This window comes from Nannobrachium achirus, assembly GCF_963921795.1.
Source record: "Nannobrachium achirus genome assembly, chromosome: 13".
Lineage (NCBI taxonomy): Eukaryota > Metazoa > Chordata > Actinopteri > Myctophiformes > Myctophidae > Nannobrachium > Nannobrachium achirus.
The window spans coordinates 36,668,204-36,683,998 of record NC_137833.1 but is presented as its reverse complement, the minus strand read 5'-3'; the positions used below and the strand labels follow the sequence as shown (position 1 = coordinate 36,683,998).

At 42.8% G+C, this 15,795-nt stretch overlaps 1 protein-coding gene across 1 annotated transcript in view; it reads right to left on the bottom strand.

Moving 5' to 3' along the window:
• grid1a (glutamate receptor, ionotropic, delta 1a) overlaps positions 1-15,795 on the bottom strand; it is a gene marked incomplete at both ends in the record, with an annotated part of 460,593 nt that overhangs the window by 27,805 nt on the left and 416,993 nt on the right. Inside the window, 3 exons of the mRNA XM_080739942.1 lie at positions 1,500-1,828; positions 4,320-4,517; positions 6,094-6,195. Of these exons, the coding sequence (XP_080596068.1) occupies positions 1,500-1,828; positions 4,320-4,517; positions 6,094-6,195 (629 nt within the window). The remainder of the gene's footprint in view (positions 1-1,499; positions 1,829-4,319; positions 4,518-6,093; positions 6,196-15,795) is intronic.

The following is a 15,795-nucleotide window of genomic DNA, read 5'->3' as shown; positions in this document are numbered from 1 at the left end:
CTTGATCTTATATCCAACCACACACGTTTGACCCAAGGTTCTGTTAGCTCTGTAATTGATTGATTAATGCCTCTGATTATAAGGCAACACGCTCTCCAGGCAAGGTTCAGATTAGTTACTGATTAGTGAAGGGCAAATCGAAAGGGTACGTCTCCCTGACCTCCTTATGGGATGAAGGAAGGGCAATCATTGTCCAAGCTAGATAACTGCCTTTTCAGGAAAATCTGTGTGAGCATGCATGTGTGGGGGAGGTCAGTCTCTTCTGCGCTCACCTTAAAACCAAGCTTGGTCACGTGCCAGCATATAATTATCAAATCATCAGGGAAAACGTGCGTGCCAAGTTTCTGGCGTTGAACTATGCTTTGCTAAACATCAGCAGTCAGATCCATATCAAAGGGCCTTGCGCCATGGAAAACGCTATGCCCTTGTGAATCAATAAGTGCCAGTGGAGGCGTGCGAGCCAGAAACGAGAAAGAAAAAAATGGACAGAATTCAGCTTTTCCTAAAATATAGTCGCTTTTGGGCTCAAAAAGGCTGGTGGGCAATGTGCCAGACTTTGATAAATGTAGCCAAGGCTTTAACGTCAGTTGCTGAGCTAGTCATTTATCCGCATTGGAAATACCTGGATCACAACCAGAGCCAAAAGGCATGATATTCTCCCAGACAAGGGCACCTTTAGGAAACACCAGGGTGGCTGTCATATCAGAAACTGTATCACTAGTCCTGTGGCTGTGTAGTCTTTAGAAAGAAATGTGTTGATGTGTTTTTGTGACTGTGTTGGCACGGTTATTCTACTAGCAGAGGCACTTTTCCACCTTATCGGTTTCATGTGCATCTCTGAAAATATATATATATCCTTCCCATTTCTACCAAACAAAACCATGCTGTATAGACTAGAGTACTGTATACTATATCTACTGTATATCTTGCAAATGCCCTGAATGAAATGATTAATCCTAGGCACTAGTAGTAGTTTGCTTGTGTTTGACATGGTGGTGAAATACTTGTAGCACTGACTAGCATTGGCCGGGTTTCCCAAAGCGATTTTAGCCCATCGTAGCTCACGCATGGTCGTAGAGACCAAGCCTCGACCGTCACGGTCGGGGGCTTGGTCTCTACGACCGTGCGTGAGCTACAATGGGCAAAAATTGCTTTGGGAAACCCGACCATTGACTGATATGGACACTTTTGTTTGTGTATTGATAGTTGTGCTTAAGGATTGCTTTTTTGCTTTATTGTTTAAGTTGTCTGTTTCACTTATGAGCAATTGAGCATTGACTGTTTTTGACACTTTATGTATATATTCTTCGTTCCCTTTCTTTAATGTACCTTGCTCTTTGCTCTGTTTTCATACTTCTCTGTAACTTTGTAAATATCCTTATACTGGGATCTATCTAGAATTCAGTGGTAGTTCAGGCTTTTTTGTGCATGTTTTGATTCTATATATTGCCTTTAGAAAGACCTCCCTCCCTCACTCCCTCCCTCTTTTTCTCACCCACCCACCTTGTTGCACGAAGGCACCATAAACGATCCAGATGGCGCTTTGCAGTGAGGTGGAGACGGACGGGTGGCCCCCCGCAGTATTCTGGGAGCGCACCGACTGGATGCGCCTGAGCAGGAAGATCATGATGCCCACCACGGGGATGGCGGCCGCAATGCACGCCCACACTGCCAGGTCAAACGGAGCCAGCAGGGAGAAGATGTTGATCTTTTCCTCTGACTTGCGCATCAGGATGCCCACCGAATAGTCCAGGTAGCGCTTGCTGAAGTCCACCACGCTCTCTCGCTCCGGTGTGATGGTGATGGCTGATAGGGCCAGGTCTGCTCTCTGCGGTGGGAGAGAGGGAGCATCTGTGAAGTAGTACCGTCTTTGCACACAGCCCACATTTATTCTCACAGCTGCTATCCTCTGCTGTGTGCTCATTAGATGTTTCATCTTGTAATGGAATCTAGCATGTTCAGTTCACATGCATGCGGTTTAATCTTGAAATTGAATCTCTCAGGGATCAACTCACACACATAGCACAACGCACATATATATATATATATCGTCGTTGTCGGGTGGAAACCTTGTATGTCCAAAACCGTTAGTTTTGCATTTATCATTTTAAAAATGATTTAAACTAGTGAAAACAGCCGATCTACAAGCACACAACGCCTCGCACCGCGAGGCGTTGTGTGCTTGTAGATCTGCTGTTTTCACTACTTCTGTGCCACGGCCTTGTACGATGAAGCATGGCTTTACTTTGCGAAAGAACGTACAAATGTGAAACTTGGGAGATACGAGGTTCCCACCCGACATCGACGATATATATATATATCCTGAAATTGAATCTTTATTATATCCACGATATTGTGCCTTGTAATTTTTATGTCAGAAAATATCAGGGTCCACATAAATCACTGTGTCATAAGGTGAATATGATGAATTTGGGTTCCAACAGTGACAGGTGCGGGCGACATTGGACCATGAATATACATTCATTTGATATGCAATGATAGCCCCCTGGTCAGATCTGTGGTTCACCCATCCGTTGACTCTCCCTCGCGGCTTTCTTAAAAGAGTCCCTTCAACTGGCATGCCTAGCTTTCATCTCTCTCTCTTTCCATCTAAGCACACACCATCCATCTTGCACAGGCATATCTGTGGACACCTGCTGCTGTGGAAAGACCCAGTGACACTAATCACATTGCGATTGTTGAGTTAAACAGCACCCTGCTCACTTGGGCCATAATCAGAGACACTCCGTCACAGGAAGAGTGATAGGCTTCCCCCCTGAGCGAGATCAGCGTGAGATTGTAGGGCTGACAGCTTTGACAGTTCACATGGGGTGCCACCGTGCCATTTCTCCCATTATCCACAGGGTAAATTATAAGGTCTATATCAGTGGTGACAAACTCATTTTGGGGTGAGGGCCGCATTGGACGAAAGGTGACTTCATGAGGGCCGCAACAGTGCTACCAGTCACGGATCGGAAGACATGCACACTCGTGCACATGTTTGCTCTGTTTTTCTTCCTGTTGTCTCAGTCACTGCTATAGCTAGTAGTATAGCAGTAGGCCTATATCATTTTACAAATTGTGTTCATTATTAAGTAAAATACCGGTAGCTACATTCATTATTGGTATTACAGTTGCAGCCAAGAAATTGGTTACGAGATGCTAATTGTTTAAGAAGTGCCAATAAGAATAAACCATTTGATAATAGAATAATTCAATTCCTAATACAGTCTCTGCTAAAATGTGTAAATGGCTACAAAACATTATGTTGATGCAGTACAATAATACAAGTTATTTTATTTTAAGTAATGAACAATAATGGAATATTCAGAAAATATCAGTGAATAATAATACTTAAAAAATAATACATTATTTTTACATTTTAAACCCCTTTTTAATTTCACAAATCTGAACACAATCCAGCTCTCGCTGCCCGCGTACGCATGCACAAACGAGCATGCGCACAGTGATTTCACGGGACTGCGCCTGCCGGCCTCGCTGGCCCTAAACTTCTCTGCGTGGCCAAAATAACCGCCGGCCTCCCATTGAAAATGAATTACTGGAACCCCCTTTTTTTCTCTAAATGCTCAGAAATGTATGCACAAGCCTATGTTTGCCACCCCTGGTCTATATGAAGGGAAAATTACTGAAATATATTTCTTTCCAACATCTATCAATCAATTTAATATATTTTTAACATGAAATGATATATGAATGGGAATTCCTTATTTGCAATCTTTTGCCATTGGCCATGGTTGGTGTACAGTAAGCAGGATAATTCACCCGGAGGTGTCCAGTTGATTGAAAAATAATGGATTTAGTACAGAGACGAAGAACTCTACAAGAAGGAGAGTGGCGCTTGCCAAACTGCCATTATGTTTTTTCCCCACAGGCTCACAATTTATTCCTATGCACAAGTTATGCTACAAATCATTAAAGACACTTGTAGATACGTAAGGCTACAGTAACAATCTTCTTCAAAAACTGTTATATGCTGGTGCACCTCCGTACTTAAAAGCAAAGACCATAGACGGGTTTCTGGTCCACGTTACACTGATAAGAACTAGATGCGTGCGCAGGGTCGGTACCAAAATTAGCCAATGAAACCAGCGCTCCCCAAAACAACAGGTTTGGGGATTGGACGGAATTGATTACATGATACAGTCACCTGTGCATTTAGTCTCAATGTTTGTAAACAAGAAACCCGTCTATACAGCATCAAATACATTTTTCATCTACAGTATCTGAGCATTATCGTGATGCTTTTAGTTCTAAACTGACATCTGAACATGAACTGGACATGGTTTCAAATGACTGACCTTGCCAATGAGCTCTCCGATCATGCCATTCCAGGATCCGTTGGGGAGAGCTGCCCCATACTTGCCGTCTCCCACCTGGTAGATGTCATACTTGAAGCCCAGGATCTTGGCGAGGGCATCCAACACATCGATTGAGAATCCCTTGTATCTTTTGGGTTGGCCCAGAATGTTCTCCGCCACCATAACAAACGGCTCTTCCTGCTCAAACGAACACAAAGCAAGCAGGAAGCAGGAGAAGGGGCGTTCAGCTTTTGGGGAATGCATTACTCAATGAGTAGTTTGAGCAGAGTATATTATTCTGGCGAGTAAGCTCGAGGCATTATGGTCACAAGGATAATGCTGAGCGATGTGAACGGTGTGTGCATTTTTGTCTCCGAGCCCTCTCATTTATCCTCGGGCCTCGGAAGACAGTGCGGTGTACTTAATCACGAACGCACTATTTGTCATGGTGCTCCATAATCTCCTCTGCATCTGATCGACAACTGCAGTGAGGATACATTCCGTCATCTTTAAAACTCAGGTAGAGGGGTGGGGGAGGGGAGGGGTGGGGGGGTGACACCTTTATTAAGAGCATCTGTGGTGCTCCAAGTGAATCTCCATCTTCATTTATATATTTAAAAAAAAGAGTTTTGTGGGTGACTGTTGACCTGTAACACGTGGCGCCATGGGGCCCGGTGATGCTTCATAAGCCCGAAATTGCCACTGTAAATTTACTGCACCCAAGCATGTCTTCTTCTTTATGGGCTGAAATTGTCAGGGTGGAATTAAACGGGTGGAAGAGAGGGAGAGTGTGTGAGAGAAAGAGCCACACAAAAAAAGAGGGAGGGAGAGAGAGAGAGAGAGAGAGAGAGAGAGAGAGGGAGAGAGATAGATAGAGAAGACCTGCAGATGAAGGGGACAGAGCAAGAAAAAGAGAGGGGGGTGGGCTGTGAAAGCGGGCTTGGGAAAACGACTTGATTAAACGGCACAGCCGAGGGGGAGCCGAGCAGAACTTATGTGAATAAATATGGTGCAGGTAAATCATGTGTGAAGAAGAGGATGAACAGAGAGAGAGAGAGAGAGAGAGAGAGAGAGAGAGAGAGAGAGAGAGAGAGAGAGAGAGGGAGAGAGAGAGAGAGAGAGAGAGAGAGAGAGAGAGAGAGAGATGAAGGCAGAGGGAAAGAGAAAGCGGTGCTGGGGAAGAGAACAGGGGTCAGAAACTGTTGCTTGTGGAACTAGCGGAGTAAAGGATAAGCCGCAGTGCTGCGGCGTCAAATTTAATGGCTTCTTGATGCTGTAGATTCACAGGGCGAGATGGTAGAAGAGGATCTTAGAAATCCCACTCGCCAAGGAGAAATGACCAGAGACTGTGACCAAGCGGTGTTGAGTGGATAAAGAGCGGTCTGGTGCTTCAGGATTGTGTATTGCCCTTTATCTGTCTTCCATTCACCTGTGATAAGCCTGGCCTGCAGATTGTATAAAAGCTCATTGAACCCATTTTAAATTGGACCAAGATGTCCAATTTAAACTGGGTTCGATGAACTGGGGCTGGGGGAACTCTAATGCTCTTTCAAATCGTTTCGGTTAGAACAGGCTTACAAAATACATTTGTGTGTTTTATTTGATTTTGATCTCATTAAACTTCTTGAAGCACAGACGCTTGAAAACTGTGTTTAGCGGTCGATATGAGCTGGACTGTAAGTCTCATGAATATGCTAATGTGCATGCGTGTACTCAGTTGTTTGCTTATACACAGGTCAAGTGTTAATAGACATAGTGAACTCAGAAGACTTACCAGCAGTGTTACAATCTTTAGTGTTACTCCCTGCATCCCACTCTCGATCCGATTCTCCTTTAGGCTGCCATTCAAGCCACGGGTGAAATCCCAAGTCGCCAGCTGAGTGGATGAAAGAATCAAATAAGCAGAGGAGGGGAGGGGAGGGGAGAGAAAAGGAGAGAAAGCGTGAGGAGGAAATAATTTGCAGCAGAGGCACGTCACTGCGATGAAAAAGAAAGGTACAAAGCATCTCATCATCAAACTTATCACCGACATAATTAAACAATCAATTGTTGTTCAGTGGAATCACGGGAGGGGCTTAACCATGACTGAACTAATCATCGTATCTGATACTTTGTGTCTCAATTTGTGGCACGATCGGACACTGCACTGGTCGTACAAACACTTGAGCCGCGGTCACCAAGGCAACAAGTGGAGGCCATTAGCATGCCATCAGGACCCTCTATTCAATCTCCAACCGGCAGCAAGAGAGTGCGAGAGAGAGGGAGAGAAGCATGCAGCGTTATTGCTTGCTTTTAGCCACAATGGTGACAAATTCATTCTTAGATGCAAGGGTTGTAATGATGATAACGATGGTGATGATTGTGATGATGAGAAGAATGATGAGGAGGAGGATGAGGATGATGATGATGATGATGATGATGATGATTCGGAGGGATAAGAGGGAAGAGGAAGATCAGAGGTAGAAGGAAATAAGGTGTAGACCTTAGGAAAAAAAAAAAAAAAGTGTAGACATTGAGCATTGAATGTCTTCACAGGAAGGTCAACTTTATAGGGAAACAATGCCCCAAAAAAATTGCTTCTACTCCACCGCAGTTCTGTATATTCCGCTGTACAAACCCAAACTGTGGCTTCACGAGTCTCTTTCCACACCACAAACCCTTTGGGCCATGTCTTGCGTTGTGAGGGCGAAGGTTATTTTAGATTATTTATCAGTGCTGCTGATGATAGCTGGACAAAGATTTCCGAAGAGCCGACACACCGAGAGCGATCTCTCAAGGCCAAACTGCGGACCTTTTTTCTACAGGACAGTCTTGCCCTTGCTGCTACACTGAGCACCCATACCCACACACCGCCCACAGACATACACTACTGTGCTCTCCAAAGCAATGTCTGAGACAATGAAGCGGAAAGTACAGTAAGTGAAAAGAAAAGGGAAAAAAATAAGGTTGTGCTGGGGACCTTTACTCTTTTGTTCACTGAGTAAGGTTTTGACGCAAGTTATCTTTATTCACTCAATACTGACTATTGAGTATTTTGGATCAATCAATGCTTTCATACACCATTGTGCAATGATCAAATCAAACTTTTTTTTTTACTAGTATATACAAGTGTGACTTGCACTGTCTGTGCTGCAAAACCATACTTTCAGTGGATGTGATATTTAACAAAAAGATGCTGTGTACCTATGCCTATCTCCTGTTAGTTTGAAATAGCCACACCCCCTGTTAGGATGGTCTTAAACCTAATAATAATAATAATAACAATTACCTATATTCGCCCACAGGGGAAATTCAGTTTCAGCTTAACCCAGCTGAGTGCTGCCCACAAGGAGCGCAGGAGAGGGGAACAGTTTAGGGGTTAGGTGTCTTGCTCAAGGACACTTCGACACATAGCTGGAGCTGGAATCGTACCTGGGACCTCTGGGACCTCCGGAGCCCTAGGCATGGATTCTAACCATTCAGCTATGGCTGCTTCCACAAAGAACAACTCAGAGCATCATGAGCCCACGCCCATGCCCAGGCAGCCACATATGACATATGATTTTCTTTCTTTTTACTAGGGCTTGTGCTGGACTAAAAAGCGTTATAAAAAGCTGTTAGCCTTATGAAATAGTAAGACTCATGCAGTATTTTGCTGCACTTGAATGCTCTTTTGGATTTAGCATGGAACAATAACAAGATGCCAGTACTGCTGAGATCATGTATAATGGGATTAAAAAGCAACTTAAATGTAAAAAGATTCTAGTGGAATGCCTTTGAAGTTATCTGTACATCTAAAAGATTTGTTTATGGAAGGCTAACATTTTGCAGGGTGGAATGATCCACTATGAACTCCTGTTATTTGTTTTATTTAAGTGGATGTACTGTATAACTTTTTGTAATGAAATCTTCCATGAATGGGGTGGCGCATGTGCTCACAAAAGCATACTGTAGATTAGAGTACCAGCAGGCGGGAGCCCACAAAGAAAGGAAATATTCTCAATCATTGATGCTAATTTATGTTCTGTTAATCCACTCCACCAAATTGGATTCCGTCTGGCTTGTGTGCCAACTTAAAATGACAGAGACAGATGACAGAAGAAGTCGGGAAACACAATGGATGCCGCGATGATAGCATTCACCAGGTGGTAAATGCAACACAGGCAAACAACAGTGAAAGGATCAATGGAACAAAGACGAACAAGGCAGTGAGATGAGTCACATTCATCAGGGGAAGAGAAATATCTTGTTATCAGCGATCAGTGTCTTTTGTTTTTCATAACCCAAAAAAATGCAGCGCTTCTGATCCTGTGGGTATATTCCTGCGCAGTCTTGCAGTTTACAGGGCCATACCGTTTCACAACTTGCTGCAGACTGCCAGTGAATTATATTTTCCTTCTTATGTGGGCGTACAGAAACAGTATTATCTAACTCTACAGTAAAATGGAGCCCATACCCTGGCTTGTCCCATGCTGTGTTAATCACACAATGTGCGCGTTATGGCTTTTTATCTACAGCGCTGCCTGTATGTCACTGATATCAAGATTAGCCTGATCACAATGCATGCTTCCTGCTAAGATGATGGGAATTTATGTGCTATACATTTACATGCGTGTATGTACTTAATGTAGCTTAACTGTGTCTATATTAAGAATTGGATTCGATTTGACAACGAGGGGCTATAATGGATTAGATTGTAACTGACAGGAAGATAAGAGTTGAAGAGGAGCAGCTCGGACAATTAAAGCCTCTTTTATTTAGGTGCTAGTGTAAATAGAGGATGACTGACGTTTCGTTCCTACAATACTGCATCTTCCTCAGAGTCATAAATGGCAACGACAGGGAAGCAGACAGAGGTAGCGAGGGCTACCTCCGTAATACGCTAATTACCCTGTTCTGCACGCAACAGCCTCTGGAATGCGGCAATCAGTAGTGATTAACACAAGGTTGGCTCTGTCTGAATACATGGACTTTTGAGTAATACAGTTAAACAGAATAAACAATACAATAGTTTTTCCATATTACCATAACGTCATATTAAATAGGTTAAAACTACAGATAGGGCCCAAATATTAAGCCAATGCATAGACTCAAATATACAGTGAACTTTAAATATAAAAGAACACAATGCAAGGGAATGTTGTTTTGTCTGTGTGTGTGTGTGTGTGTGTGTGTGTGTGTGTGTGTGCGTGCGTGCGTGCGTGCGTGCGTGCGTGCGTGCGTGCGTGCGTGCGTGTGTGTGTGCGTGCATGTGTGCATGTGTGCGTGCGTGCATGCGCGTGTGCGTGCGTGCGCACGTGCATGATGCGTGTGTGTGCATGTGTGTGCGTGATGCGTGTGTGTGAGTGCATACATGCTGCAATTGATGGAGGCATCGGCCTGCCTCACGTGGGGCTATTTTCCTCCTGAGTGGCTTTGTTCTCAGGAGGGCACCGTTTGCTCTCTCTGCCTCTCTGGGAGTCCCTATACCTTGTAAGAACAACACTAAAGAGGAATAATTCTACTTCAAGGGACTTCACACATGAGGGAGGAAGTTGTGGTGGGGTCTGGGGTGGTTGGCGCAGAGAACTGACAAGGTCACACACTACATCTCCACTAATCTCACTTTAAAAACAAGGGCAAGCCTCTGGCTGGGGCTATAGCAGTAGCATGTGGTTGGTCCATGGTTGGACTGGGGATGTCTATGGTTGGTCAGTTCATATGTCTGTCACACATGTCTTAAGCAGTGTTGATTTTGACAGGATTTATTTATTTAGTTAGTTTTAGTCATAGTCTTTTGAATACAATTTAATGTGGTTTTAGTCACATTTTAGTCATCTGAAAGTTTTAGTTTTAGTCTACGTTTAGTCGACTAAATCTACAGTACAGTTGATTTTGTCGAGAATGTATTTAGGCAGGCGTTGTGAGATTGGAGAGCGGCTATTTTTATTAATTTCACCAAAAGTGCCCCTCTAAAAGTCTCTGCACGTCCCTGATCACTATTCACTTTCATGTTTACTGATGTGCCATTTCAAAACTGCACATTTCCTGGCATTGGCAAGACAGTAGATTTTCAGTGGATTTGCAGAACATTGAGCTTGTAGATCAGCTATTTTTGCTATTTTTATGACCTTCTCTGACTTTGAAGTTTAAGTCTACATTTGAAGATGGATTCTGCTTTTCAATTGGACTGGAGTGGTTTCTTGCCATTTGCGAGTTTCTGCAAAAATACGCTCCATTCTCCATAAAAAGGCAAAACAGGGAAAGACACCTGTGGAAACAAGCAGTAAATAAACACGGAAGAGTTGAAATGGCACATCTGTACACGTGCTCGCAGACAGCGTTGGCACAACAGTTGTGCTAACGCTGTCTGCGAGTTGAAGTATGACAGTATGTTGAAGACAGTACTCAAAACTCAGAACGTTGTGAGACACGGTGTGATGTGTAGTTTGATTCTTGTCGTGCAAAGAATAAATTGAGCTTCAGGGCCCTTAACTACCTTTCATTTCAATATAGCTGTGGCTCAGACATTAGATATCAATACCTCCAGTAAAGCCAATCCCATAATGTACATACTGAAGAAAGACAAAGCAAAGGCAATGACAAAGTGGCCATTGAAATGTGTCCACGTGTCCGACACTACTGTCTTTGCTTTGTTTTAGAGAAACTTGTAGAGAGGTTTAACACTCACGTACAGTAGGTTATGTTTATAATAGATAACAACCTAGGAGTAAGAGCCGTGCACGCACCACCTTCAAGCACCTTAAGCAATGGGACAACATGTTTTATTAGTAGTATTATTAATGCTGCTATTGCACAACGTACAAATAAAATACTCTTATGTGCCTGTACAAGACGTAACAATAAAGCAACCTTGCACTTGGACTTTGAAGTGTTTACATCAGCTCTCAAAGGCCGCCCGACAACAGGAAATATCATCCTTCTTGAGCCGAAATGGACACATGTCTCCATATTGCGTCATTTTTTATGTTTTACCTTTCCTAAATGAATGCAATATTACACTATGTTATATGACAGTGTCGCGCAAAAAGTAGCGAAAAACATTTTGGGCTACGATGACAGGGACACTAGGTTGAAAGTTGTCAAGTCAGTCTGTGGGTTTTATACATTTTTAACCAATGAAAAACAAGAGATTGTAAATATCCTATCCTATCCTAAATACTATCCATTGGAACTCTGTTTTTTCCCCATTTCCTGAAAACTACTTCCGCCCAACAGCAACGATACATTATGTTCTATTTCATTATTTCTGCCTGCCAGAGACATTAGCATGCAGGTGCTAAAGCACCTCTTGTCTTGTCTTCTCTCCTCTTCCTTTCACCGAACAGAAACGTGAAAACAGAGATTTCTATTGATTCGACAGTTCGCCTGAGAAAACGTTTCTGAAGAGGTGCTAAAAAATACCTGGATGACATATTGATTTTTTTCCTTCTTTTTTAACCATTACCATTTCTTCAATGCAACTTGGTGTTTTTTCCATTTTTCCATTTGTTATCATCGTTTAATATTTTTCGCTTAAAGTTTTCGATGGTGTACTCTTGCCACGCATGTGGATCCATTTTGTTCAATGAGGTTCAAACTCTTCAGAGTAAATTTAACAAGCCAAAACAGACATACAGTATAGGGAAGTTAGTAGTCCCTGCATATAGGATGTCAGCTCAAATACAGTGCATGAATCAATAAAAACGAAAAAAATAACTTTTTGAACCCTCCCACAACACAAAGAATATTGAGCTAATGAGGCTTTGCAATGTGGTCGTTTTAAACCCACACAGGCAACATGGACAGCTATCGACAGAGTGCCTGACACATTAAATTAACCATCTTTAATGGGACTCTGAAACCTCCTGGATACGCTAAAGGGACGGAATCAAACAGTCCTGCATTTGTACCCAAACAATGGTCTCAATTACTGTACCACCTAAAAACGGGGCGATCTATATGCTGCCTCATTAAGAAGCAAATCCATGGTCTCAACTATTATGCGTCTCCAGTTTCCTAGCTGCCACTTCCATCTGGCAGCTGTTTACATCTCATGCCAGTGAGACTCCTATATTGACCTACTGTAGGTCCCTATGGATCCGACTCGCTGACTGACTGTGTATGTGTGTGTGTGTGTGTGTGTGTGTGTGTGCACGCGCACACGTGCGTGCGTGTGTGTGTACTTGTATAACTATATTGTGAAGGCCAAATGAGCCCACAATTATAGTAACATTAGGCATTGTGTGGACAATTTTCTTGGTCCTCACAAGAAAAATGGAAAAGAAAAGAGAGAAAATAGAGATAGGCTCACAATTATAGGATCAGATTCAGATTGGGGTTAGGCTGAGAAGTCAGAATTAGGGATTGTGGGATGAATGGTTGGTGTTAGAGTTATGGCTGTTGTAGATGCATGCGGCGGAACACCTAAAATTGTATTACTAGATATAAAATGTTGAGTATAGTAATACAAATGTGTGTTGTGTGCGTGCGAGTGAACATGCATGTGTGCATGCGTGCGTGCGTTGGTGTGATCAGTTAAGGTCTCGCCAGGTCTTCTTCTTTGCCATAGACATGCAAGATCATTGATTGCCAGGAGCAGACAATGATTTTTTTTCTGTGCAGAGCTTCTAGATGTTGCTAACCGGTCTTGGAGAGTGAAGAAGGAAGCAGACAGTGAGGAAGGAGATCAGAACACTCTTCATGATGGCTGGGTAGAAGTTAAGGATGGGCATTTCTGCTGGGCTTTACAGGGCTGGACAATTAACTGAAAATATATCCAAACTGATATTGAGAAGCAATGACTGACTTAATCTTGAAGGTTAATCGAATAAACAAGAAGTTTTTTTTTCTTCGTTTTTTTAATACTGTATATATTTGTCAGTATATGTCAACTGTATATTAACAAATTGACATGAAAAGGACAGGGGGATGATATCAATCAGCATTTTCTCTTTCTTGTTAATGATGAGCTCAAGGTGGTTATGAGCATATACTGTACCAGGCTACAAAATGTTCCACCTCTCTTCGGTGGAAGGTCACACACATTGTAGCCTATAGCTGTGTCCTTTTGTTGCAGTCAGGCAGAAACCTTGTATAGGCTATCTCCAATTCTCCATATTTCAACCGTTTTGTTTCGTAAATGAATGCCCTACTTTGTCATAATACTATGTCACAGAAAAGTAGCAAAATATCGAATAGATCTACAAGATCATTACGCATCGCCTCATGTCATGCTTTGAGCTTGTAGATCAGTAATTTTGGGGGTACTTTTGAATTTGAATCAAATGAAAAGTTACAGTTTTAGACATGCAGTATGAGGTTTCCATCCGTCACGGTGAGTGTCTGTGTGGAGGTGTAGTCATTCATGTAGAGGACTGCTTCTCGAAGTGGGGTCCAGGGACCCCCCAGGGGTCCTACAGGTGGTTCCAGGGTGTCCCCGGCAAAATCATGAACAGTTTAAACATTTAAAGACTATTTTATTTTCCTTCGAGTCAGGCCAAGGACTAGATGGTGGGATTATATCTCCACTCTAATGCCTCGGGATCCCCCAGGATGAATTTGCTAATGTTGCACTGGAAACGGACCTCTGGAAATCTCTGTTGGACCTGTTACCCCCGCGACCCGATTCCAGATCAGCGGTTGAAGATGGATGGATGGATGATGCACAGTAGAGTGAGGGGAGAGAGAACACAGCCCTGGGGGCTGATAGACACGGGGTCAGACAAATGGGGGGGCCCCAGCCTCCTGCCTGTCAGGAAGCTAGTGTTCTATTGACAGGTACTGGAGGTTACAGCTAGGAGGGTTATCTTGCTGTGGAGCAACTCAGAAAAAGTAGTGTTGAAGGCAGAGATGAAATCCAGAAACAAGATCCTGTAGATGTTGGAGAATGTGTTGAAGTTCTCTGCATTCAAGACTGAGCAGTTTGTTTTGTAAGGAAACTGTAGAGCAATGGTGGTTCTCAAATTATGTCCATGTCACAAATTTGTTCCATGTCAAGATTGTGTGCCAGGGATACAACCCCTTAAGATAACATGTTGTAATGATTTGTCAAACGAAAAGTGCAGATCTACAAGCTCAGAAAATATTGATGATATTGATATGACCCGCTATAATACATTGCAAGCTTGTAGATTGGCTATTTTCTAGCCTCGCATTGCCAGACAATATCACCTCTGCTGCCTTGTGTTAGCAATGGCAGATAGAGTCTAGCTGAACAAGGCTAGCTATTTTCAACAACAAAAAGTAAAATAGGGGACACCCTAGAACCTCCTCAAGAACCTCTGGGGGTCCCCGGAGGCCAGAGCTCACTTTGAGATTCAGTAATGCTGAGGGTCAAAGTGGTAGGCCAGCATCAGATCCCAAAGTTTCCATTATCACCAACAATATCAGAATGACTACTGACTACTATTACACTACAGTATATGTGCCTCCCTGGATGCATGAGTTTTTCTACGTCTGCACATACAGTAGCAAGCATGCATGTTGCACGTGCCAAGATGTCTTGCTCGGTTCATTTTTTTTTACATGACCACCTGATTCCTGGAAGGATGCGGCACCCTTATCTCATCCCACCTGGAGCACAGCGATAAACCAGCTTGCCGTTTGAATGAGCAAAAACAAGTGAAAGCTTATCTGCCCTGATGCACCCAAGATGATCCAGGCACACTGACATAACGCCTGTCTGTCACTCCCATAGCAACAACACGCAGCTCTACTGTCACGCTCAGGGACAAAGAGACAGACAGACAGACAGACAGACAGACAGACAGACAGACAGACAGACAGACAGACACATGCAGAGAAAAATGTCAAGACAAGCTTAGGTACAGAGACAAAAAAAGCTAACATGTGAAGAGAAGGGAACGCACCGAAAGAAGATAAACGATGAGCTGGTAAAGAGAGGAACAAGATATGGAGGCAGACAGATTGTATTCCTCTGCTATGTAATCTTCAGAAAAAAAAGGTGATACTGATAAGACCCCAGCAAAAATGTAGTCTTTACATACCCATACCTTTCACTCCTCTCCTCTCTGTCTTTATCTACTTCTATTTACATCTTACCATGCAGTGCAGCTTTACATATTAAGTAAAGTGGGACACTTTCACATTACTGTAGTCTCGGTACTTCATGTGAGTTACTCCAAATTGTTAAACTAGCATAATCTTCTTTTGAGTGCCACAGGAATAATTTATATTTTTAGAATGTACGTACATGCAAAACTACAAATGACGAAGGTTAAATTGTCCCACTTCACGAATATTCACCCCATAATATATCAGTAGACAATTATTCCACAAGAGTGGAATATCCTTTATGCACAATTACTTGCATTTACAAGGAGCCCACAGAGGATGGTTCAGAAAAAGTAATGAGAAAATTCTAGCGTAGCATAAAACAAACAATAAAAGTCTCAGTGTTAATTTTACTTAGCATGTCATTTACCGCCCTCTCAGAGTTAAATTAACATTGAGGATTTTACTGTGTGATATTGCTCCATGAATTACAAATGACTGT